Source organism: Osmerus mordax, chromosome 10 (genome assembly GCF_038355195.1).
Source record: "Osmerus mordax isolate fOsmMor3 chromosome 10, fOsmMor3.pri, whole genome shotgun sequence".
Lineage (NCBI taxonomy): Eukaryota > Metazoa > Chordata > Actinopteri > Osmeriformes > Osmeridae > Osmerus > Osmerus mordax.
Window position 1 is genome coordinate 1,124,522 of NC_090059.1, and position 20,014 is coordinate 1,144,535.

A 20,014-nucleotide genomic window follows, 5' to 3' on the forward strand; every position below is an offset into this window, starting at 1 on the left:
TAGTTTAACAATTCATTAAAGTCTACAAACTGAACTCTTTTTGTAAAAAATATCCTACGGTAAATAAGAATCGCAAATTGAAACATCGTTCTCAAACTGAATACGGTATCTACTCGTTTGACTGGACGATTTTATATGTTACAGCATGTGTAGTGCTCGATTGCTACTGCCTGAGCACTGTTGCCTAAAGATGGACGTCTGCAGGAATAGGTAAACAAAAGCCGAAATTCTGGTCATTTATTTGACTTATATTTTAGCAAAGGCATGTGCTAATTTACGAGGTGGTAGGGTTTTCTGTCATCTGTCATTTGTCTGACGAACGAGACTGCTGATGAACAGTATATATTCGCTCGTGGACAGGTTAATTACCTCTTTCAAAGGTTAATTCAGTGAGTTACAAATGTGTCCCATTGTTTAGTCTTTGCAATTGAGTCGATGCCCATGCCATTTTTCTATCACCGGACTGCCTCAGCAAAAATTATAATGATTTGGTTATCCGTTACAATTATGTTATAATTACATTATCACTTAAAAAAAAAAAGTAGATTTAGAAAATTATGTCTATCAGATCTGTCGAAGGTAAAAGTCTCTTAGCATTCATAGGGGCCTGCTGATGCCGCAACATTGGTAAAATACTAAGGCCATCATGTATTTATTCAAAACAGGTTACGAACGTGGATAGACTGAATCTCCGTTTCCTAACATAATTTATACTGCAGTGGTAAGTATTTCTTAAAGTACTATCACAAGGAATGGTTTTATTAGAAGATGCAAAGGGGTCATGTTGTAGGTTAATTATGTTTCGTCCACATGCAGTTCTCATCTGTCCCTGTCCGAACCATTGCTGCACTTGCTGCACTACAGTATGAACACAGAGGTGTCGGCTTATCCTGACGTTCTGGCAAATGAAAATGGAGGAGGTTTCAATGTCCAGTCTGGACAACAGCAAACTAGAGGTAAAACAGGTGTGCTCTTTGTTTTGCTCTTTTGCTCATTGTCCATTTCTTTTTGTAAAAAGTCATTCCAATTGTTATATTGTTGTGCAGTGTAATAGTTTCTTTGAGTAAATCCCCCCCCCCTCCCAATACTCTGGTTCTGTGCGTTTGTCAGGGCCTAGCTCAGGACGTCTTGTCTGATCTGGTAGAAGACGCCTGTCTCGGTCTCTGTTTTGAAGTCCACCGGGCCGTCAAGCAGGGCTACTTCTTTTTGGAAGACACTGACCAAGAAAGCATGAAGGACTTTGGTAAGTGCACAGTGCCTCACAGTAGGATGTTTTAGTTGACTGGCATGATACTCAGAAGATTCTTACAGTTTATCTGGGTTTTTCTTGCTATTGCTATATTTGACAGATTGTCGTATTCCAGTTCTGGTCATTTAGTCTTGTGTCTGTTACTCATTTCCTTTCCTGCATGCTGAACATGAGAGCTTAGGGTTAGTTGGTTAGATAATTGTCCTCTTATATCAATCATATTAGCTGACATACAAGAAAAGTTCAAAATCATACACAAGTTAAATCCACGTTTTACAATGTTGTGATTCACATCATTCCAGAATAAATTCAGCCATATCTGTCGGTAGCATCTTCTGGAAATTAAAGAGTCAACTATGAGCATCAAAATATCTGTAAAAGAAAGATGTGGAATGGCACAGATCAGGGGTGCATGAGCATCCAAAATGTTACGGCTTTGGAACACTATCAGGACATAGTACTACAAGTATGTAGAAGTAGAAGGTGTATGACACAACTGAAAGCCTGCCTGGATCAGGCCCTCCCTCCTAACAAGTTGACCAAGTAAGAAGGACACTGATCAGAGAGACGACCAAGACGGCACTCCCAGATTTGATAAAGCTAAAGCTTTTAAAGCTAAGACTAGTCTAGTGTGCATGTGTCAACCATATCCTTCCACAAATCTGGCCTGTGAGGTAGGCTGGGAAAAGCCCACCTTGAATACTGTTTGTATTCAAGCAGATTACTGAATGTGGCAAAAAGTGACAAAAACACCACTTGTTGGCATTAATACAAGCATTGTTTCTCATCATCCGGAACTTCTTGGGATCAAACTGAAAATCAATGCAGCAATGTACAGAGTAGTAGATGCATGTTGTGACCAAACTCCAATGTTGTCAGACCAATCAACACGCCCTGGCATCTTGTTTGTGATATACTATATGTTTCACTGGGTAAAATAGAGAAATTATTTAAATTTCCCACACTTTCATCAACATGGTCACCAAAATGATTTTTTGTATGAAGCAATGGCCAGTAGTGTGCACTAAACAAGATCCATGTTCAGAAGCAACCAGTGTTCAACAAGATTGATCCAGCTCTTGACCCAAGTTGCCTACACTGGTAGCAATGTAACGAATAGCAGTTTAACTGAGGTTCTTTCTCCTACCCACTTGGCCTGCAGCACAGTTGCAGGGATATGCTAATATGCTCATAGTTTAAAAGTCCCATGACATGAAAACTTCACTTTAGGAGGTTATTTAACATTAATATGAGTTCCCCTAGCCTTCCTTTGGTCCCCCAGTGGCTAGAAATTTCAATAGGTGTAAATCCTGCCCTGGATATTCTTCTCCGCTTTTGAGAAAATGAGAGCTCAAACACTTGGTTTTGAAAATCCCCTATTGTGACATCACAATAGGGAAGGTCCCCTTTCTCTGCTTTGCCCGCACAGAGAATTTGGCCCACCAATGAGAAAATGAGCTACGACATGAGCGCGACATTGGTTTTTCCTCGAAACATCATGGCCTGCAAACGACCCAAGCTTGGCAGTTAGCCCCGCCTCTTTCTTCCTCACAGCATTTAAAGCTACAGACATAGGAACAGCGCGTCCTGAGGAAAGCTCATTGTGGAACTGCTCGTAGTGCCTGTAATTCTGCACCAAGGCTGAATTTCAGGAAAGAGACTTCAGATACAGTATTAAGGGACCACTAAGGCCTATATAAAAGCATCCAAAAACAGCATGTCATGGGATCTTTAAAGCTGATTGAATAATTCCCACAGTAATGTACAGTTAGGAGCTTGTTCTGTATCAAGTTAAAACAAGTTGATGAAATTTGACAAACAACAACAAATTGTTGATCTTGAATTGGATGCATTATCTTCACCAGTGTCCTTGGCTCCAGTGTAAAAGTATTTTGAAAAGTCAGAAATAAATGACCTAAGTAAAAGGATTAATTTGATGTTGGACCAAAATACTTTTCCAGAAATTGTGGACCAGCCAGGGGTGGACGTGTTTGGGCAGGTGTACAACCAGTGGAAGAACAAGGAGTGTGTGTGTCCCAACTGCAGCCGAAGCATTGCTGCTTCACGTTTTGCCCCACACTTGGAGAAGTGCCTGGGAATGGGACGCAACAGCAGCCGCATAGCCAACCGCAGGTAAGACAGCAACTTGAAGATATTTTTTGTAAATGCATTGTCAAAGTTACATATAAAGATGGTTGGAAAACTAAAGGAAAAACCAACATAAAGTGTCTTAGTATGGTGTTCATGAGCCTCGGTATAGATTCTACAAGTCTGGATCTCTACTGGAGGGATGGCGCCAGGGGCATAGCCACCCAATTTGTTCTAAGGCCTACCCAAAAACGAAAATATCTCCGAAAAATTATGCACCGGGTGCACATCGCAAAGTAAATAAGTAAAAAAAACTGAAAAGATGCCTATCCATATTTATCTAGGCCTACCCAAAAAGATTATTCTGGCTACGCCCCTGGATGGCACACTGTTATTTCAAAATATATTCCCTCATTTGGTGGTTGTATGATAATGGGGAGGATGATGATGGTGAAGATTGCTATCATAACACGTTGATCAAAATTTTCCATAACTGTTCAAATGGGTTTACATTTGTGCATTTAGTCGCTTTTATCCAAAGCGACTTCCAAGAGAGAGTTTTACAAAAGTGCATAGGTCACTGATCATAACAACGAGATAGCCCCAAATATTGCGGGTAGCCAAACATGAAGCATAGGTTGAGATCGAATTGAAGGCCAGAGCACAGGAAGTTTGATTTATACTTCAACATCAGACGCATCTGCGTAGGGTCCACAGACACGTTTGAATTTGGCTTTTGGCCTGATAGATTTGTAAAGGAATCAGATATTCTTTTCTGACTCGCCATAGTTGGCTGAGTTTTTTTTTCTCGTTTGAATATTCAAATTTTTGCGTAGTCACGTTATTCACATTCCAGACACATTCCCTTCAGACAGTCCTCTTAAAATATGCGTGCATTCTATGATATGAGTTGCCTATAGTGTTCTGCGTTGATGTGATAGTTTTGGATCCTTCAAGAGGGGTCTCAAGACTTATCTTTTGATCTTACACTTAAATAATTAAATAATTCTTAGTTATGATTTGTATATTTATGCTATTTTATACAATTTTTTATTATTATTGATATTTGATATTGTATTGCCATTATTGTTATTATTACTATTTTGCTTAATATTGGCCCAGCAACTTTTAAAAAGTTTACTGTTAATTTTAACTCTTGTAAGATTCATATTTTGTCGTTTTGGACAAAAGTGTCTGCGAAATACAATAACCACAGACATTCCCAAAAGCTACAATAAAGCTGAGAGTAGTATATGCCCTGGAAAAGAGCATCAATACAAGAGAAGCAGTGTACTCACTCACTTGTTATTTACGATTTGGAGGCCACAATGTCCATACCAAGTGCAAGTAACAGTGGAAAGCTGCATGGCCCTCTGAACAACACTGGATTATTACCATACAGATACCTTTTGATACCATTTTACCTATGCTTGGTGGCCGCAGTGGTTAAAATAGGGCAACCTAGTAATACTGTGTCCTCCAATTTAGCTAGATAGATAATTTATTGTATTTCTTATGTAACTACTAGCCTATAACAAATCAGTTGTGTGAGCGTGGTATATGTCCATAATCTTCCCCTTCAGTACTTAATTCAGTATTATTCATGTTATTGGATTTTTGCAGTTACGACGTAAAGCGCACATAACACATACACGCAGCCTCCCTCCCTTCCTGAGAGTCCCTGTTAATTTGCCTACTCCTTACCACGTCGTCAACTACTCTCTCTTCTATCTTTTCCTCACTCGCTCCCATGGCCCTGTCATGTTCACTCTCCTCCTCCTCGGCTTCTTCCCTGACCCTGTCAGTATGTTGTTTCTGCTTCTCTGAGCCAGCCACGGAGCCACCTCTCCTCCTTCCTCTACAAGTAGCCTAATGCTGATGTTGAAGCAGCTAAAGCCCCCCCAACATGTTCGAAATCTTTCACATGTTGTGGCATTCGCATGTAGATTTTTCATATTTTTCTCCTTTAACTTTTCTTGCCTTCCTTGCACTTGGTGGTCGTTTCTCCATTTTAGCGATGCTAAACTTTAACGATCCTAAACCAGCATACGCATCAGCGAACAGCTCGTGTCTCAGGGCCAGCGGGAGGTGATATTATGAATCAGGGGAAGGGGGTTCCTGGATTTGATTGGGTCAGGCCAGTGCCAATAAAGAAAATTAACCAATGGGCTGCTGTCAGTTCTCTATGGGCCGGCCCGACCAATTTTTTTTTTACCAATGGGCCGGGCCGCTGTCAGTTCTTTATGGGCCGGCCGAAATTATAGTTGAGGCTTTGCAGGAAAATTGTGGTTGGACCCCCAAAATACCAAATCTCACTCCAAGATTTTTGGTAAAGTTGGCTGCCATGTTTTGTATGTAAACTTGTCTATTTCTCAATAAACATTTTAAAAAAGCTCTGAGACTCGTGCACCCTAGCTGTACACGTCATACTTTGCAACAATCAGTCGCGAGCTTGTGAGCTAGAGCTAAGGAATTGCAGAAAACTGTCAGAATGTGGTACAAGTCCGATCAAGAAGCACGTGAACTTCACGAAAATCAATACTATTGGTACTGTAGTATTATACGTGCAGGGCCTATACGTTGTTCTTTTTGCTTCGTGTTTTTAGTTTGACTGCTTAAGTATTGTGTGTGTGTCGGATTAAAGAAACTGTAAACTTGAATATCTGTCTCTGTCGTTGTTCTAGCTCGGCAAAGCAAGCTTAATTAAGCCTATAGGCTACCTATGTTACTATTATATTGATGATGAGTGTTGCTTACTATTACTAGCTTATTGTTAATGCCATCGTTGTGGTGTTAATTGACATAAAGTTCTAACAATATAACGACCATAACAATATTGTGGTTATCAGACATGATTTATTGTTGGAATGCTGCTTCAGCATTCCAAGTATTGTTCTTTGAATCTTTATTCAACTTCTTCATATTAATATTATTATTCTATTTCTTCCGCGACGCCTTTCAGCGCCTTCAAATCTTCAGCTATTAAAACCGTTCAGCTATCAAAAAAATCAGCAGTTTCAGGCTATGACTGCTATAGCTTTTCAGTTTTGTACCTCTTATGCTTGAATTAATATAAATCAATATTCATAATCTTGGAGTTTTTTTTCAAATCCTCTCAAACTTCTTTAAACTTCTTCAACTTTCAAATCCTTCTTCTTCCACAATCCTTCAGCTACAGCCACCATTTAAACTTTAGAATGTTGACAAAACCCTAAAGTATTATTTTTTTAATTCAGCTTTTTGTTATCTATTCCATCCACCCATCCATCATCTTCCGCTTGTCCGGGGGTCGGGTCGCGGGGGCAGCAACCTAAGCAGGGAGGCCCAGACTTTCCTCTCCCCGGCCACTTCCACCAGCTCTTCCTGGGGGACCCCGAGGCGTTCCCAGGCCAGCCGAGAGACATAGTCCCTCCAGCGTGTCCTGGGTCTTCCCCGGGGCCTCTTCCCAGTGGGACGTGCCCAGAACACCTCACCAGGGAGGCGTCCAGGAGGCATCCTTATCAGATGCCCGAGCCACCTCAACTGGCCCCTCTCGACACGGAGGAGCAGCGGTTCTACTCTGAGCCCCTCCCGGATGACCGAGCTTCTCACCCTATCTCTAAGGGAGAGCCCGGACACCCTGCGGAGAAAACTCATATCGGCCGCTTGTATTCGCGATCTTGTTCTTTTGGTCACTACCCACAGTTCGTGACCATAGGTGAGGGTAGGAACGTAGATCGACTGGTAAATAGAGAGCTTCGCCTTTCGACTCAGCTCCTTCTTCACCACGACGGACCGATGCAGAGCCCGCATCACTGCGGACGCCGCACCGATCCGCCTGTCGATCTCGCGCTCCATCCTTCCCTCACTCGTGAACAAGACCCCGAGTTACTTGAACTCCTCCGCTTGGGACAAGATCTCCTCCCCGACCCGGAGATTGCACTCCACCTTTTCCGGTCGATAACCATGGCCTCAGATTTGGAGGTGCTGATTCCCATCCCAGCCGCTTCGCATTCGGTTATCTATTCAACTTTTTTTTATATCACTGATTATGTTTCATGAGTTTTTCAAACCGTTTCTGAGATTTACATGGGTGTGTATGTGAGAGCCTAGAGTGCTGACTGAAACGCTTAGAGTGGAGGGGAGCTTCGAAATCAGTTTCAAAAAGTATTTCTAGTTTGCCAGAATTGCCACAATTTTCACTCTTCATGCTGCATTTTTGGATCAATAGATAGCTAATTTTGTGTTGATCGTAGACAGTTGTCTGTGGAATCCAACAGACTTACACATTTGTTCAGAGCCCCACGAAAGCGAGACAAAGTCCAACTCTCGCCCCATAGAGACCAATGCAAATATGGTGACAAAATCGTCAGAGAAAGCAAAAAGAACAAGATTTTGAAACTGCCGGTAGAGTCGTATTTCTGGTTTCGGCAGAGTCTTGGGTCTCGGAAAATATCCTTATTTTTTGGATTGGACGTATAGTTTTGCGTCTAAGTTAACTTGTTTGAGGTGTGGATTCTAGCTACATTTCTGTTATTCTCTGCCCTCAGCGTGTTAGCAATCATAGCTGCACCATCACCGTGGCAACGACAGAGTATTAGCTGATTAGTGGAGTCACAAGATAGAGTTTGATAGTATTTCAACCTAATACAATTTACAAGAGGTGACTCTGCAGGTGCTGCTAATATCTCTTTTACTACTATTGCTAATGGAACTGTTTTATTCTACTATGGGAGTCAGGTGGCTGAGCGGCTAAAGAATCGGGCTTGTAATCAGAAGGTCACTGGTTCGATTCCCGGCCGTGCAAAATGACGTTGTGTCCTTGGGCAAGGCACTTCACCCTACTTGCCTCGGGGGAATGTCCCTGTAATTACTGTAAGTCGCTCTGGATAAGAGCGTCTGCTAAATGACTAAATGTAAATGTACTACGCCACTGAGTGCTTTTACTTGACCATGAAAAACCCGATTACTAGCAACTGTCGGTTTATGCCATACGATTACTCCGTTTACATGTGTAATTAGTTATGCGGTTACTCAATAAGCGCGTCTACATGATTCTTTTTATTAATCGTTGTATGCTCCACGGACAAAACTTGCACCATCATCCTTCTGCAACAAAGTGTCGCTGTGTCTTCCTGTATCGGCCCTACTGCTGTATGTTTCAGAGCAAGATTTGAAGGCGCTGAAAGGTGTCACGGAAGAAATAGAATAAGAATAAGAATATGAAGAAGTTGAATAAAGATTCAAAGAACAATACTTGGAATGCTGAAGCAGCATTCCAACAACTAGAAACGGCTGTTCCTGCGAAACAGCAGTGAGAATGCTGAAAACCTGAATGGGGATAGCTGACCATACTAAAAAAGCGTAAAATTGTGAACATTTAGTCGAAAGTTATAAGCTGACGCGCCTGAAAGGTATAGAACTACAGAAAAAAGACAAATGCAAAAAGATAAATAATTCTGAAGAATTTGACAATTTAGCAGAAATCTTTCGTCCCCTCTGTCCCAGACAGCCCTGTGGAGGAGCATGCCTTTCTGTGGTTTTAACCTGTTAAAACCTTGACTTGACAAACCAAGTTGATCTTTTCAAGTGGGGCTTGTGTGCCTGAAAATATTTGCATAGCTCATATAGCAATCATAGCTGCACCATCACCGTGGCAACCACACAGACACGCCACTCAGTCTCTTACAGTGCGTGTCCACTGCAGCGACGCGAATCGCTTGCCATCGCTCGCCTTCCCACAGTTCACCACGCTCGGGGGCGTTTCAAACAGATTAATGTAAAATGTAGTTCTCTAAAGTCACTGTTGTAGTTGTCATGGCCAAGTGTGCAGACTTGGGTTTACGTACTCGCAACATCGATCAAAATACAACTTGTATACAAAATACAAAAATGTTTAATAGACATAAACGTTGACATGTGTAAAAACCGTTTTATTATATTACTCAAAGTATGCTAATCTGTCGATACGATAGGGAGTTCCAGCCGGGCTAGCTAGCTACTGTAGTTACCACAGAACGAAGTTACGTAATGTGACTAGACTGAATTTGAAAGTACAAGCACCAACAGCTTCGGCAACCTTGCGCCATGCGTCTTTTTTTTTGTATTAACATCTCTGTACGAATACAGCTATGTATCGTACAGGACTGGGTAAGCAGCCACACAAACGATTAGTTTCTCCTCCACCTTGAAACCAAGAAATGTTTACCATGGTTGCTACGTTACGAGAAACAAAACACTCCGATTGGCCATCGCTAGTGAAAATCGCTCCTCATTTGCATAAAGTTTAGAAAATCTGAACTCGGTCGAGTCGCGTCGCTACCCACAATGCACCACGCAAGCGATTTGCCTGGCTCCATTGAAAATGAATGGAAAACATGTTGTCGCTCGCATCGCGTCGCTGCAGTGGACACGCACTGTTACATTGCGTTCACACTGCAGCGACGCGAATCGCTTGCCATCGCTCGCCTGAATGAAATATGATATCTTCTCATTTCCCCTGCAAGAGGCAGCCTCATAGCTGAATCAAAACGAATACATTTGGCAGACCGGTGTAAAAATTGACCTAATCTCTATGACTTAAACATCATTTTAAGTTTTCCCTTCTCGTGATATTTTCAGGCATTTAGCCTAGCTACTCATATTGCATTCATTCATTAACCCCTTCGAAGATTACTCTACGACGTTACCGGCAGTAGAAGATGGAATCGCGATTCAAACACTACCATCTGCTAAATGAAAATATGCCCCCAAAAACGGAAATAAGCTTGACATTTATTTAGTGGAAAATCTCTCATTCATAAAAAGCTCACTGGTAGCGATCATTGTCAGTAACAACGCAAAATGCGATATAGCCCTGTGTGGAGAAGCTGCCCCGGTAAATTGTACTACTACAGTACAGTACTAGACTACTGCTGTGTTCGTCTTGGCGATTGCGTTGGTTGAATTCGATTTAACGTTCCGTTGTATGGTTTAGGCTGAAATTAATTATCATGAACAGATTGACAAAGTTTAGGCTGTGGCAATGAAGTTCAGGTTAGTAGTCAGATAGTTTCACCTATTGAAAGACTTTTGATTTAAGTAAGGGGAGTGCCGAACATGTTCTGTCGCCGTTTGACTTCCTAAACAGCTGTGTAGATGTTTTTGTAGTGTGTCTCGCGTAGGCTACAGCGTTGCAGTGAGCAACACTGGTTTGAAACCACAGGTAATGAAAATTTCACCAACAAATCGTTTACTTGTAATGTAATGTCATAATAAATCCTACAACGAAAATGTATTTGTGAGGAATGTTCATTTTAACGATTGAAAACAGATGCATCATAGACCACTGTAGTATGTGTGTTGCCCGGGCAACAGAGGCTAATGTCATGCTAATGCTTCAGTGAAATAGTAGACTACCGTTTCCGAAAGTAGATGTGGGCCTACTTCCTTAATAATATCAGCTAATATTGTACATTACATTTCACAATTGTGTTTCACATCACAAAGTAAAATGAGTAAATAGTTATCACCCTGGCCTCTTTGCTTGTGGCGTTTCTGCAGCTGCCTTGCAGTAAAGCTATGGTTAGCCTAGCTATCCCCCAAGTTAACAGATGCGAAACGAATGTTCTGCTAAAGGTAGTCACGCGTGTTTTCGTGACGTTAGTGACGTAGTGACGTTAGTTACGCCAGTGACTGTGGCTAGCAAATTAGCCACCGTTAGCTTCACTTTTCGCCACCAAAACTTAACTTGAGCCTAAACCATGCAACGGAACGTCAATTCCAATAGAAGCAACTCAATCGCTACCAAGACGAAACTTTTGACACCTAGGTTGTCTATGTAGGCCTAATATTGAATGAGTTTTAGGGGGGCAAAAAGAATAATAATAATATATATGTGAGAGAACAAAGGTTGTGCCCTTGCCGAAGGCAAAGCACACCCAATTAGAATGTATTTGTTCAATGAGTGAAACATACAGATGCATATAAATGAAATATTCCCCTGAGCTGTAACACAGGAGTAAACATTTACAGTAGAGACAGCAGACAGAGAGCTCTCCAACTACTTCTAGCACATTAGCTACCATTTCACCAAAATACCATCATTCTACACCGAGTAGCCTAATATCAAGTTAGCGGTTTGCACTAATTATAGCAGAGATACCTCTGGAAAAGTTATCTAGTATAATTATAACAAGCACACAGAACTGAGTGATGAACTGCTGGCGGCGGTGGATGGTCCAGGTGCGACCGGAGGATGAACGGCCGGGGGGGCGATGCTCGGTATGGCTCCGCGCTGCAAGAGAAGCCGTGTGTTGGTGAACCCCGTCTGTGTCTGGTCCATGTTAAAACTGTCCGCCGTGAAATGGTCAGTGGCGCAGAGGCGGCTGTTGGAGTTTATCCAAAGCTTTCCATGAGCGTGGCTCTTCACAACATCTATCCACCTATTTTTCCTTTCATTATCAACAGGGAACTTAAATGGCGTTGCAGCGCAGCTGGAGTTCTTGCATCCAGGGAAGAGGCAGTTGCGGGTGGTGGGAGACATCCTGAAGCTAGCTAGCTAGCTGATGTAAGCTACAATAACAGTACAGCAGGAGGAGCCATTCAGTGATCTGACGTAGATGGGGCGAAATGATGTAGATAAGGCATTTTTTGGCTCCGCCCATTAAAACCTGATCTGAAAACGGTAGAGAAACAGTTCTTCGGTCTAACTCCACATTTCAGTGCGGCAAAGTTTTAGCGCTTTGCACATGCTTTCAGGAAATCATTTCACACATATACAGTTAGGTCCATAAATATTTGGACAAATATTATTATATAACAAAACCCCCACTGCTGTCAACCTGTTTGAATGGTTTTCGGCGGGACAGACAGCAGCACCATCTCGATTCACGGACATTTTCGGTATATTAACACATAATGTCAATTGGTTACTGGTGTGTTGTATCATGTACAGTTAGGTCCATAAGTATTTGGACATTGACACAATTTTCATCATTTTGGCTCTGTATACCACCACAATGGATTTGAAATGAAACAATCAAGATGTGCTTTAAGTGCAGACTTTCAGCTTTAATTTCAGGGTATTTACATCCAAATCAGGTGAACGGTGTAGGAATTACAATACATTTTAAATGTGGCCCGCCCCTTTTTAAGGGACCAAAAGTAATTGGACAATTGGCTGCTCAGCTGTTCCATGGCCAGGTGTATGTTATTCCCTCATGGGAGTTCGTTATTTCATTGACAAGGAGCAGATAAAAGGTCTAGAGTTCATTTCAAGTATGATATTTGTGTTTGGAATCTGTTGCTGTCAACTCTCAATATGAAGTCCAAAGAGCTGTCACCATCAGTGAAGCAAGCCATCGTTAGGCTGAAAAATCAAAACAAACCTATCAGAGAGATAGCAAAAACATTAGGTGTGGCCAAATCAACTGTTTGGTACATTCTTAAAAAGAAAGAACGCACTGGTGAGCTCAGCAACACCAAAAGACCCGGAAGACCACGGAAAACAACTGTGGTGGATGACAGAAGAATTCTTTCCCTGGTGAAGAAAAACCCCTTCACAACAGTTGGCCAGATCAAGAACACTCTCCAGGAGGTAGGCGTATCTGTGTCAAAGTCAACAATTAAGAGAAGACTTCACCAGAGTAAATACAGAGGGTTCACCACAAGATGTAAACCATTGGTGAGTCTCAAAAACAGGAAGACCAGATTAGAGTTTGCCAAAAAACATCTAAAAGAGCCTGTACAGTTCTGGAACAACATCCTATGGACAGATGAGACCAAGACCAACTTGTACCAGAATGATGGGAAGAGAAGAGTATGGAGAAGGGAAGGAACTGCTCATGATCCAAAGCATACCACCTCATCAGTGAAGCATGGTGGAGGTAGTGTTATGGCGTGGGCATGTATGGCTGCCAATGGAACTGGTTCCCTTGTCGATGATGTGACTGCTGACAAAAGCAGTAGGATGAATTCTGAAGTGTTTCGGGCCATATTATCTGCTCAGATTCAGCCAAATGCTTCAGAACTCATAGGACGGCGCTTCACAGTGCAGATGGACAATGACCCGAAGCATACTGCGAAAGCAAAAAGAGTTTTTTAAGGCAAAGAAGTGGAATGTTCTGCAATGGCCAAGTCAATCACCTGACCTAAATCCAATTGAGCATGCATTTCACTTGCTAAAGACAAAACTGAAGGGAAAATGCCCCAAGAACAAGCAGGAACTGAAGACAGTTGCAGTAGAGGCCTGGCAGAGCATCACCAGGGACGAAACCCAGCGTCTGGTGATGTCTATGGGTTCCAGACTTCAGGCTGTCATTGACTGCAAAGGATTTGCAACCAAGTATTACAAGTGACAAGTAGATTTATGATTACACTTAAAGCACATCTTGATTGTTTCATTTCAAATCCATTGTGGTGGTATACAGAGCCAAAATGATGAAAATTGTGTCAATGTCCAAATACTTATGGACCTAACTGTATAATGTACTTAGAAGCAAAACATGGAATTTACTTTACAGCACCTTTAAGGAGCACCACAACTACAATGTTTGTTATCGTTTTTACAGGCTTCAGGGCTGGGGGGGTGTTGCTTCTGATGCCAAAGGCCATAACATGGCCTTTGTCGGGAGTCAGGAGGCTGAGCGGTGAGGGAGTCGGGCTAGTAATCCGAAGGTTGCCAGTTCGATTCCCAGCCGTGCCAAAATGAAGTTGTGTCCTTGGGCAAGGCACTTCACCCTACTTGCCTCGGGGGAATGTCCCTGTACTTACTGTAAGTCGCTCTGGATAAGAGCGTCTGCTAAATGACTAAATGTAAATGTAACATATGATTCACATAACTTTCATAGTCCTCAAACCATTGTGACCCCTTGTGCCATATCCCTAGAAGAGACCAGTCCCACCAGGATATACGTATTTCCTTACAGGATAAAGGTTATCACACAGAACAACTGTAGTTATTTGCAAGGACCCTTCTCCCTAACAAGACAAGTGGACCCAAACCATGCCAGGGAAATACCCACACATCTTAACAGAGCCCCAGGACCCCTTACTGTAGGGGTCAAACATTCTGGCCGGTACTGTTACATCGCTCAATGCCACGCATGCAGGGGCCAAGTGCCCTCTTGGCAAGAACTCATCTGACCATAAATCTCATGTCCACATCTGTTTTGCACCACTGATCTCCCCTTTCAACAACAATTTCCAAACCTATTTACTAAAGGCATATAAAGGCAGATGTAAATGCAATCAAACAAATGAGGTTATAAATGTTATTTACTCTCTGAAAAAGCTTTTAATGCACTCCCGAGGTTCTGTGTAATACTATGTAACTTTTGTCATTGAATCACTTCATGCTTTATCTCACAGAATAGTGACTGGTAACAATACCAATAACAAATCAGAGAGTGATCAAGAGGACAACGATGATGTCAATGATAATGACTGGTCTTATGGCACCGAAAAAAAAGGTAACAGACAGGTTTCTAGTCTTTTAACAAAGCAACTGATTAATGTAAGCATTATTGATTGCTTACTTGTAACATACCTTACTAACCTTTAATGTTACCTAGAAACACATCTGATTCTAATTCACTTTGAACGCCAATTTTTGTGACAATGCTCATTCTTAATAGCATGCATAGCATAATATAGTTAGCAGTTTCTCTGATTACACATGGTCTCATATATCCAGTGTTGAATATGTGCTTTTATGTAAACCTTACATATTGTCCATGATGAGTCTCACTAAAATCCCTCTTTTTGCAGCCAAGAAGAGAAAATCAGATAAGGTACCTGTATATTATTTGAAATCTTCACTCTTCCCCTTAGGTGTGACACCCAATGTTTTCAGTTTACCATTCAGACCTCCCAGTTGCTCTCTATGATACCCAATATAGGAACTGCTGTGTATCAAACAATAAAGGCATAGATTTAGTGAGCTTTGAGCTTTCACCCACTTCAAGGTTGTGGGATGGGCCAGTCAGTCCACCAGATAGTAAAAAAAAATCTATATATATGATTTGTAGATCATCTTTATATTTGTCTGAAGAGACTCAATTCATGACTCATTGTTTTCGAATTGACAATTCCCCATTCAACTTTTATAAACTGAAACTTTTTTTTTTTTTTACTGAAAGGTTTATTTTCATAATGAAATGAAATATCTTTATGAATATGTTAGTATTTTACAAGCATATATTTTCCTGTTTTATTCATTATTAGATATACATTGAAATCAATGCAATGTTGGCATTAAATATTAAAACACTATTCAGTTGAAATCTACATAACTGTGGAGATAATATAATTGTCTTGTTCTGTCTTAATTAAGATTGTATGCCAATCACTACTCAGACATTGCCATTTGTCTAGTAGGTCTTTTTAGTTTAACAACCTATACCTATGTTTCTTTCATTGGCTGAAATTGAATGCATTTCAGAAACCAAAATCCCATTGTCACAGGGGTTCATCTCAACAGTTTAATAGATACTATGCCATAATATGGACATGACAAACAGAACAGATCATCAAGCTTCATGTGCATTGCTATATCTCTTCCATACTGTGTCCACATTTTGTAACGGTTGTATTTCTTTTCAATATCAGAATTCAAATTCACCACGAAGATCAAAATCATTCAAACATAAGAGTAAGTGGACACATTTTTCTCTCCAATTGAGAACATGACTTTTGAAATATATACCTAGGGATCTGTCTTTGTGGCACTAAAGGGAGTTTTGTAAAAAAAATAAAATACAATTATTTACCAGCTATGATGGGTCCTCGGCGTCGTATGGAGAACCAGGAAAGCCCGCACATGTTGATGAAAGATGAAACTTTTCGACAGTAATGTGCAGACAAGAAAACCAAAAAGAATCCATCTCTGGTTTATTGTTTTAAAATGACCTATAATTCTATATAGGTTAGTATGCTATGTATGTACGTATATATTCAGCCAATCAGCTGAATATTTGTTAGTTTAATTAACCTCTTTGTTATTTACACAAATCATTACACCAATTCGCAATCTGTTACTTACTTTATTACAGATGTCTCCATTTTGATCACTTCATGTATTATATAAAAATGTGTCAGGGCAGTTAACAACCAGGAAAAGGTACCACTATGTACAAAGTGTAAAATGTTAGCTGACAGGTTTTTGTGTTTAGAAACTAAGCTGTTCAGTAGACAGTGAACATAATTATGATTCCATTTGACCACTTTTCAGACAATAATGGGCAATGTGTCTTTGTATTTTAGACTCTCGGATTCACTTAGTTAAGATCATGATTCTCTTTACCAATGCATGCAAGGATTACCAGCTGTTACTTGTCACACCTGTTTATTATGATTCCGGATGTTTTCAAATCCTTGACAAATATTTAGTTCACCAAATACACCTCCACTCTATGGTTAGATTGTTTAGTTTGGATTCTATCTATCAAACAATAATTTATATCATATGTTTACATTGTGACCAGTTAAAAACTTGTTGTGATCATGTAAATATTAAAGGTTATACAAATGATGCCTTTGTTGACCATGTCTTCTAGCATAATAAATTATTCATAAATTCTAATACAATCCATAAAATAATGTTTTCCCTCAGATGTGTAAGCCTGATATGAACAGGGAACAATTATATTTATATACTTTGGAGTTTGGCAACACCTGCAGAGGCTCAAACAGAGTAACGGGGCTCTAGAGTGCGACCAATTTGGTCGCATATGCGACCAAAATTTGTACGGGTGCGACTAAAAATGTTCCTAGGACGCACCGGTGCACCTAACCTCCTCACATCCGCTGCCTCTCCACGAACGAAGCGTTTGTTCTCCTTTGACGGAACTCACACTCATGGTTGGATCATATCGTGGTCTAAACCAGAGCCATAGAAAAAGAGTTGCGACACACTTTGATCTTGCCGACACGTGATCACGTGGTTCATGTAGCTCGCTGTAGTTCCAAAAAAAAAACACTGCTGTCAACCGGTTTGAATGGTTTTCAATGAAGCTGGCCAACGGAAGTCGCTTTCTCAGGCAAATGATGAATGAAACAGGCTTGGTTAAAGAAATCCGATATTCTGGCACACTGCCAGTGAAACACAGGAAAAAAGCTAGAGCTTTTTTGTCACGTGGTTCCGGTAGCTCGCTGTAGTTAAACAAAACCCCCACTGCTGTCAACCTGTTTGAATGGTTTTCGGCGGGACAGACAGCAGCACCATCTCGATTCACGGACATTTTCGGTATATTAACACATAATGTCAATTGGTTACTGGTGTGTTGTATCATGTACAGTTAGGTCCATAAGTATTTGGACATTGACACAATTTTCATCATTTTGGCTCTGTATACCACCACAATGGATTTGAAATGAAACAATCAAGATGTGCTTTAAGTGCAGACTTTCAGCTTTAATTTCAGGGTATTTACATCCAAATCAGGTGAACGGTGTAGGAATTACAATACATTTTAAATGTGGCCCGCCCCTTTTTAAGGGACCAAAAGTAATTGGACAATTGGCTGCTCAGCTGTTCCATGGCCAGGTGTATGTTATTCCCTCATGGGAGTTCGTTATTTCATTGACAAGGAGCAGATAAAAGGTCTAGAGTTCATTTCAAGTATGATATTTGTGTTTGGAATCTGTTGCTGTCAACTCTCAATATGAAGTCCAAAGAGCTGTCACCATCAGTGAAGCAAGCCATCGTTAGGCTGAAAAATCAAAACAAACCTATCAGAGAGATAGCAAAAACATTAGGTGTGGCCAAATCAACTGTTTGGTACATTCTTAAAAAGAAAGAACGCACTGGTGAGCTCAGCAACACCAAAAGACCCGGAAGACCACGGAAAACAACTGTGGTGGATGACAGAAGAATTCTTTCCCTGGTGAAGAAAAACAAGCAGGAACTGAAGACAGTTGCAGTAGAGGCCTGGCAGAGCATCACCAGGGACGAAACCCAGCGTCTGGTGATGTCTATGGGTTCCAGACTTCAGGCTGTCATTGACTGCAAAGGATTTGCAACCAAGTATTACAAGTGACAATTAGATTTATGATTACACTTAAAGCACATCTTGATTGTTTCATTTCAAATCCATTGTGGTGGTATACAGAGCCAAAATGATGAAAATTGTGTCAATGTCCAAATACTTATGGACCTAACTGTATGTTTGATACTTTATTAACATGTATGTATTACATGAACTTATAATACTTAACGCAATATTGTGAAGCAGAGCTAGAAATGGCTATGCTAGCTACCATACTGTACATACCAAACAGTAGCCTAATGAGGACTATATTGTTCCACTTAACGTTTAACCTTCAACTGTTGAAGTAAATGGGACTTGTTAAACGTTTTTTTATTCATCAGCCCAATTTACCACATTAACAACACTTATATTTGTAGTACTTGATGCAAGTTGAATCTAACCATTATGGTCCGTGTACCTTGTGGCCATTGGTTTTTCTATTTTGCAACCCGTGTTGACAAACGCAAAATAGGGCCGTAATATCGTTTTGTCACTTTAGTAAGTCGAACACACATTTAAGTATAACGGCTTGTTTTTGGTTGTTTTGTTTTATTTTGGAATAACGGAATAACCATATAACATAAATGGTATTACGAGACATTTACTCATTTGTTTGATTATTCCATATCCTTTATGCTGGTATCTGCAAAAAATGAAAAATAGCCTCGTAATATCGTTTTGTCCATTTTGGATGTCAGAACCAGATGATGGGGAAAGGCTTGGTTTCTGTTGTTTTGTTTCATTTTGGAATTACGGAATATCCATATAACACAAACGGTATAACGAGCCATTTACTCATTTGTTTGATCGGCCGTATTATGCATACTGGCACAAGTGAAAAAGAGAGAGAGGGGGAAAAATGTGAAACTATTGGGGGTGTTATTACTTGCGAACACCAGAGGGCAGCAACGACTAGCTTTAAAAAAAAAAAATCCTGTGATCTGCAGGCCTACAATCTTGACGACATGGCAGCAGGTTCTTTAGTAGAAGACACACACACCAAACTGAAGGCACATGTTGACCGCGTTTGCTAGTTGCTACTTAGTTAATAAATCTTTGATGAACCAAGTTTCTTTAATATATATTAAGTTTCTTTAATATATATTAGAAACATTACAAGACGGGGCTCCAGTGTGTGTTCAAACAAGGCCAAAAGTGCCAGACGGTATCAATCACACCCGTGCAAGTAACACTCCACGCCCCAACCCTCCCTCCCCCCACCTAAATTAAGCTTTCAGTTCTGTTGTACGTCTTAATGAAGTGCATTGAGGCAATCATAGTAAGAAAGTTGAGGTCATGTGGGATACCTTTGCAGTTTACATAGACACACAACTGACAGAGGCACTGTTGTGGATACTTTTTCAAAGTTCTGATCATATTCCAAATTCAACTTCTTCAAAGTCCAAAAACAGTACGGAGCAGCAACGAGAGTGTTCCCAGGAAAATCTGATTTCCCTTTTGTCTGTGCTTCACCTTTTATATCCAACAAATTACACCCCTGAACTTTTAAAACAGATCTATTGGCCTACTACAATTGTAAAAATCCTACGACTTCTGCTACAATTGGGCCTTGATGCAATGCCATTGAATAGTTTCTGCTGTTTCTGCCACGTTTTTGGGGACTAACCAGGGACCAAACCAGTAACTTGTGCCCAGTTCCTCTATTCTGCCCTACTACATTTGTTTTCCA

At 40.8% G+C, this 20,014-nt stretch overlaps 1 protein-coding gene across 1 annotated transcript; it reads left to right on the forward strand.

Annotated features, from left to right (window-relative positions):
- Nucleotides 1–152: 152 nt before the first annotated feature.
- atxn7l3b (ataxin 7 like 3b) lies at nucleotides 153–16,820 on the forward strand. The gene is made up of 9 exons (XM_067245043.1): nucleotides 153–210; nucleotides 666–721; nucleotides 817–956; nucleotides 1,111–1,243; nucleotides 3,211–3,382; nucleotides 14,666–14,766; nucleotides 15,065–15,087; nucleotides 15,905–15,947; nucleotides 16,069–16,820. Exons 3-9 carry the CDS (start codon nucleotides 906–908, stop codon nucleotides 16,146–16,148), a joined length of 603 nt encoding a protein of 200 aa, XP_067101144.1. The 5' UTR covers nucleotides 153–210; nucleotides 666–721; nucleotides 817–905; the 3' UTR covers nucleotides 16,149–16,820.
- Nucleotides 16,821–20,014: the final 3,194 nt, after the last annotated feature.

Coding starts and splice junctions, on each gene's coding strand:
- atxn7l3b (XM_067245043.1), top strand. CDS start 906: ATGAAAATGGAGGAGGTTTCAATGTCCAGTCTGGACAACAGCAAACTA. Junction 3,383..14,665: donor AGCCGCATAGCCAACCGCAG/GTAAGACAGCAA, acceptor TTTATCTCACAG/AATAGTGACTGGTAACAATA. Junction 14,767..15,064: donor TTATGGCACCGAAAAAAAAG/GTAACAGACAGG, acceptor CTCTTTTTGCAG/CCAAGAAGAGAAAATCAGAT.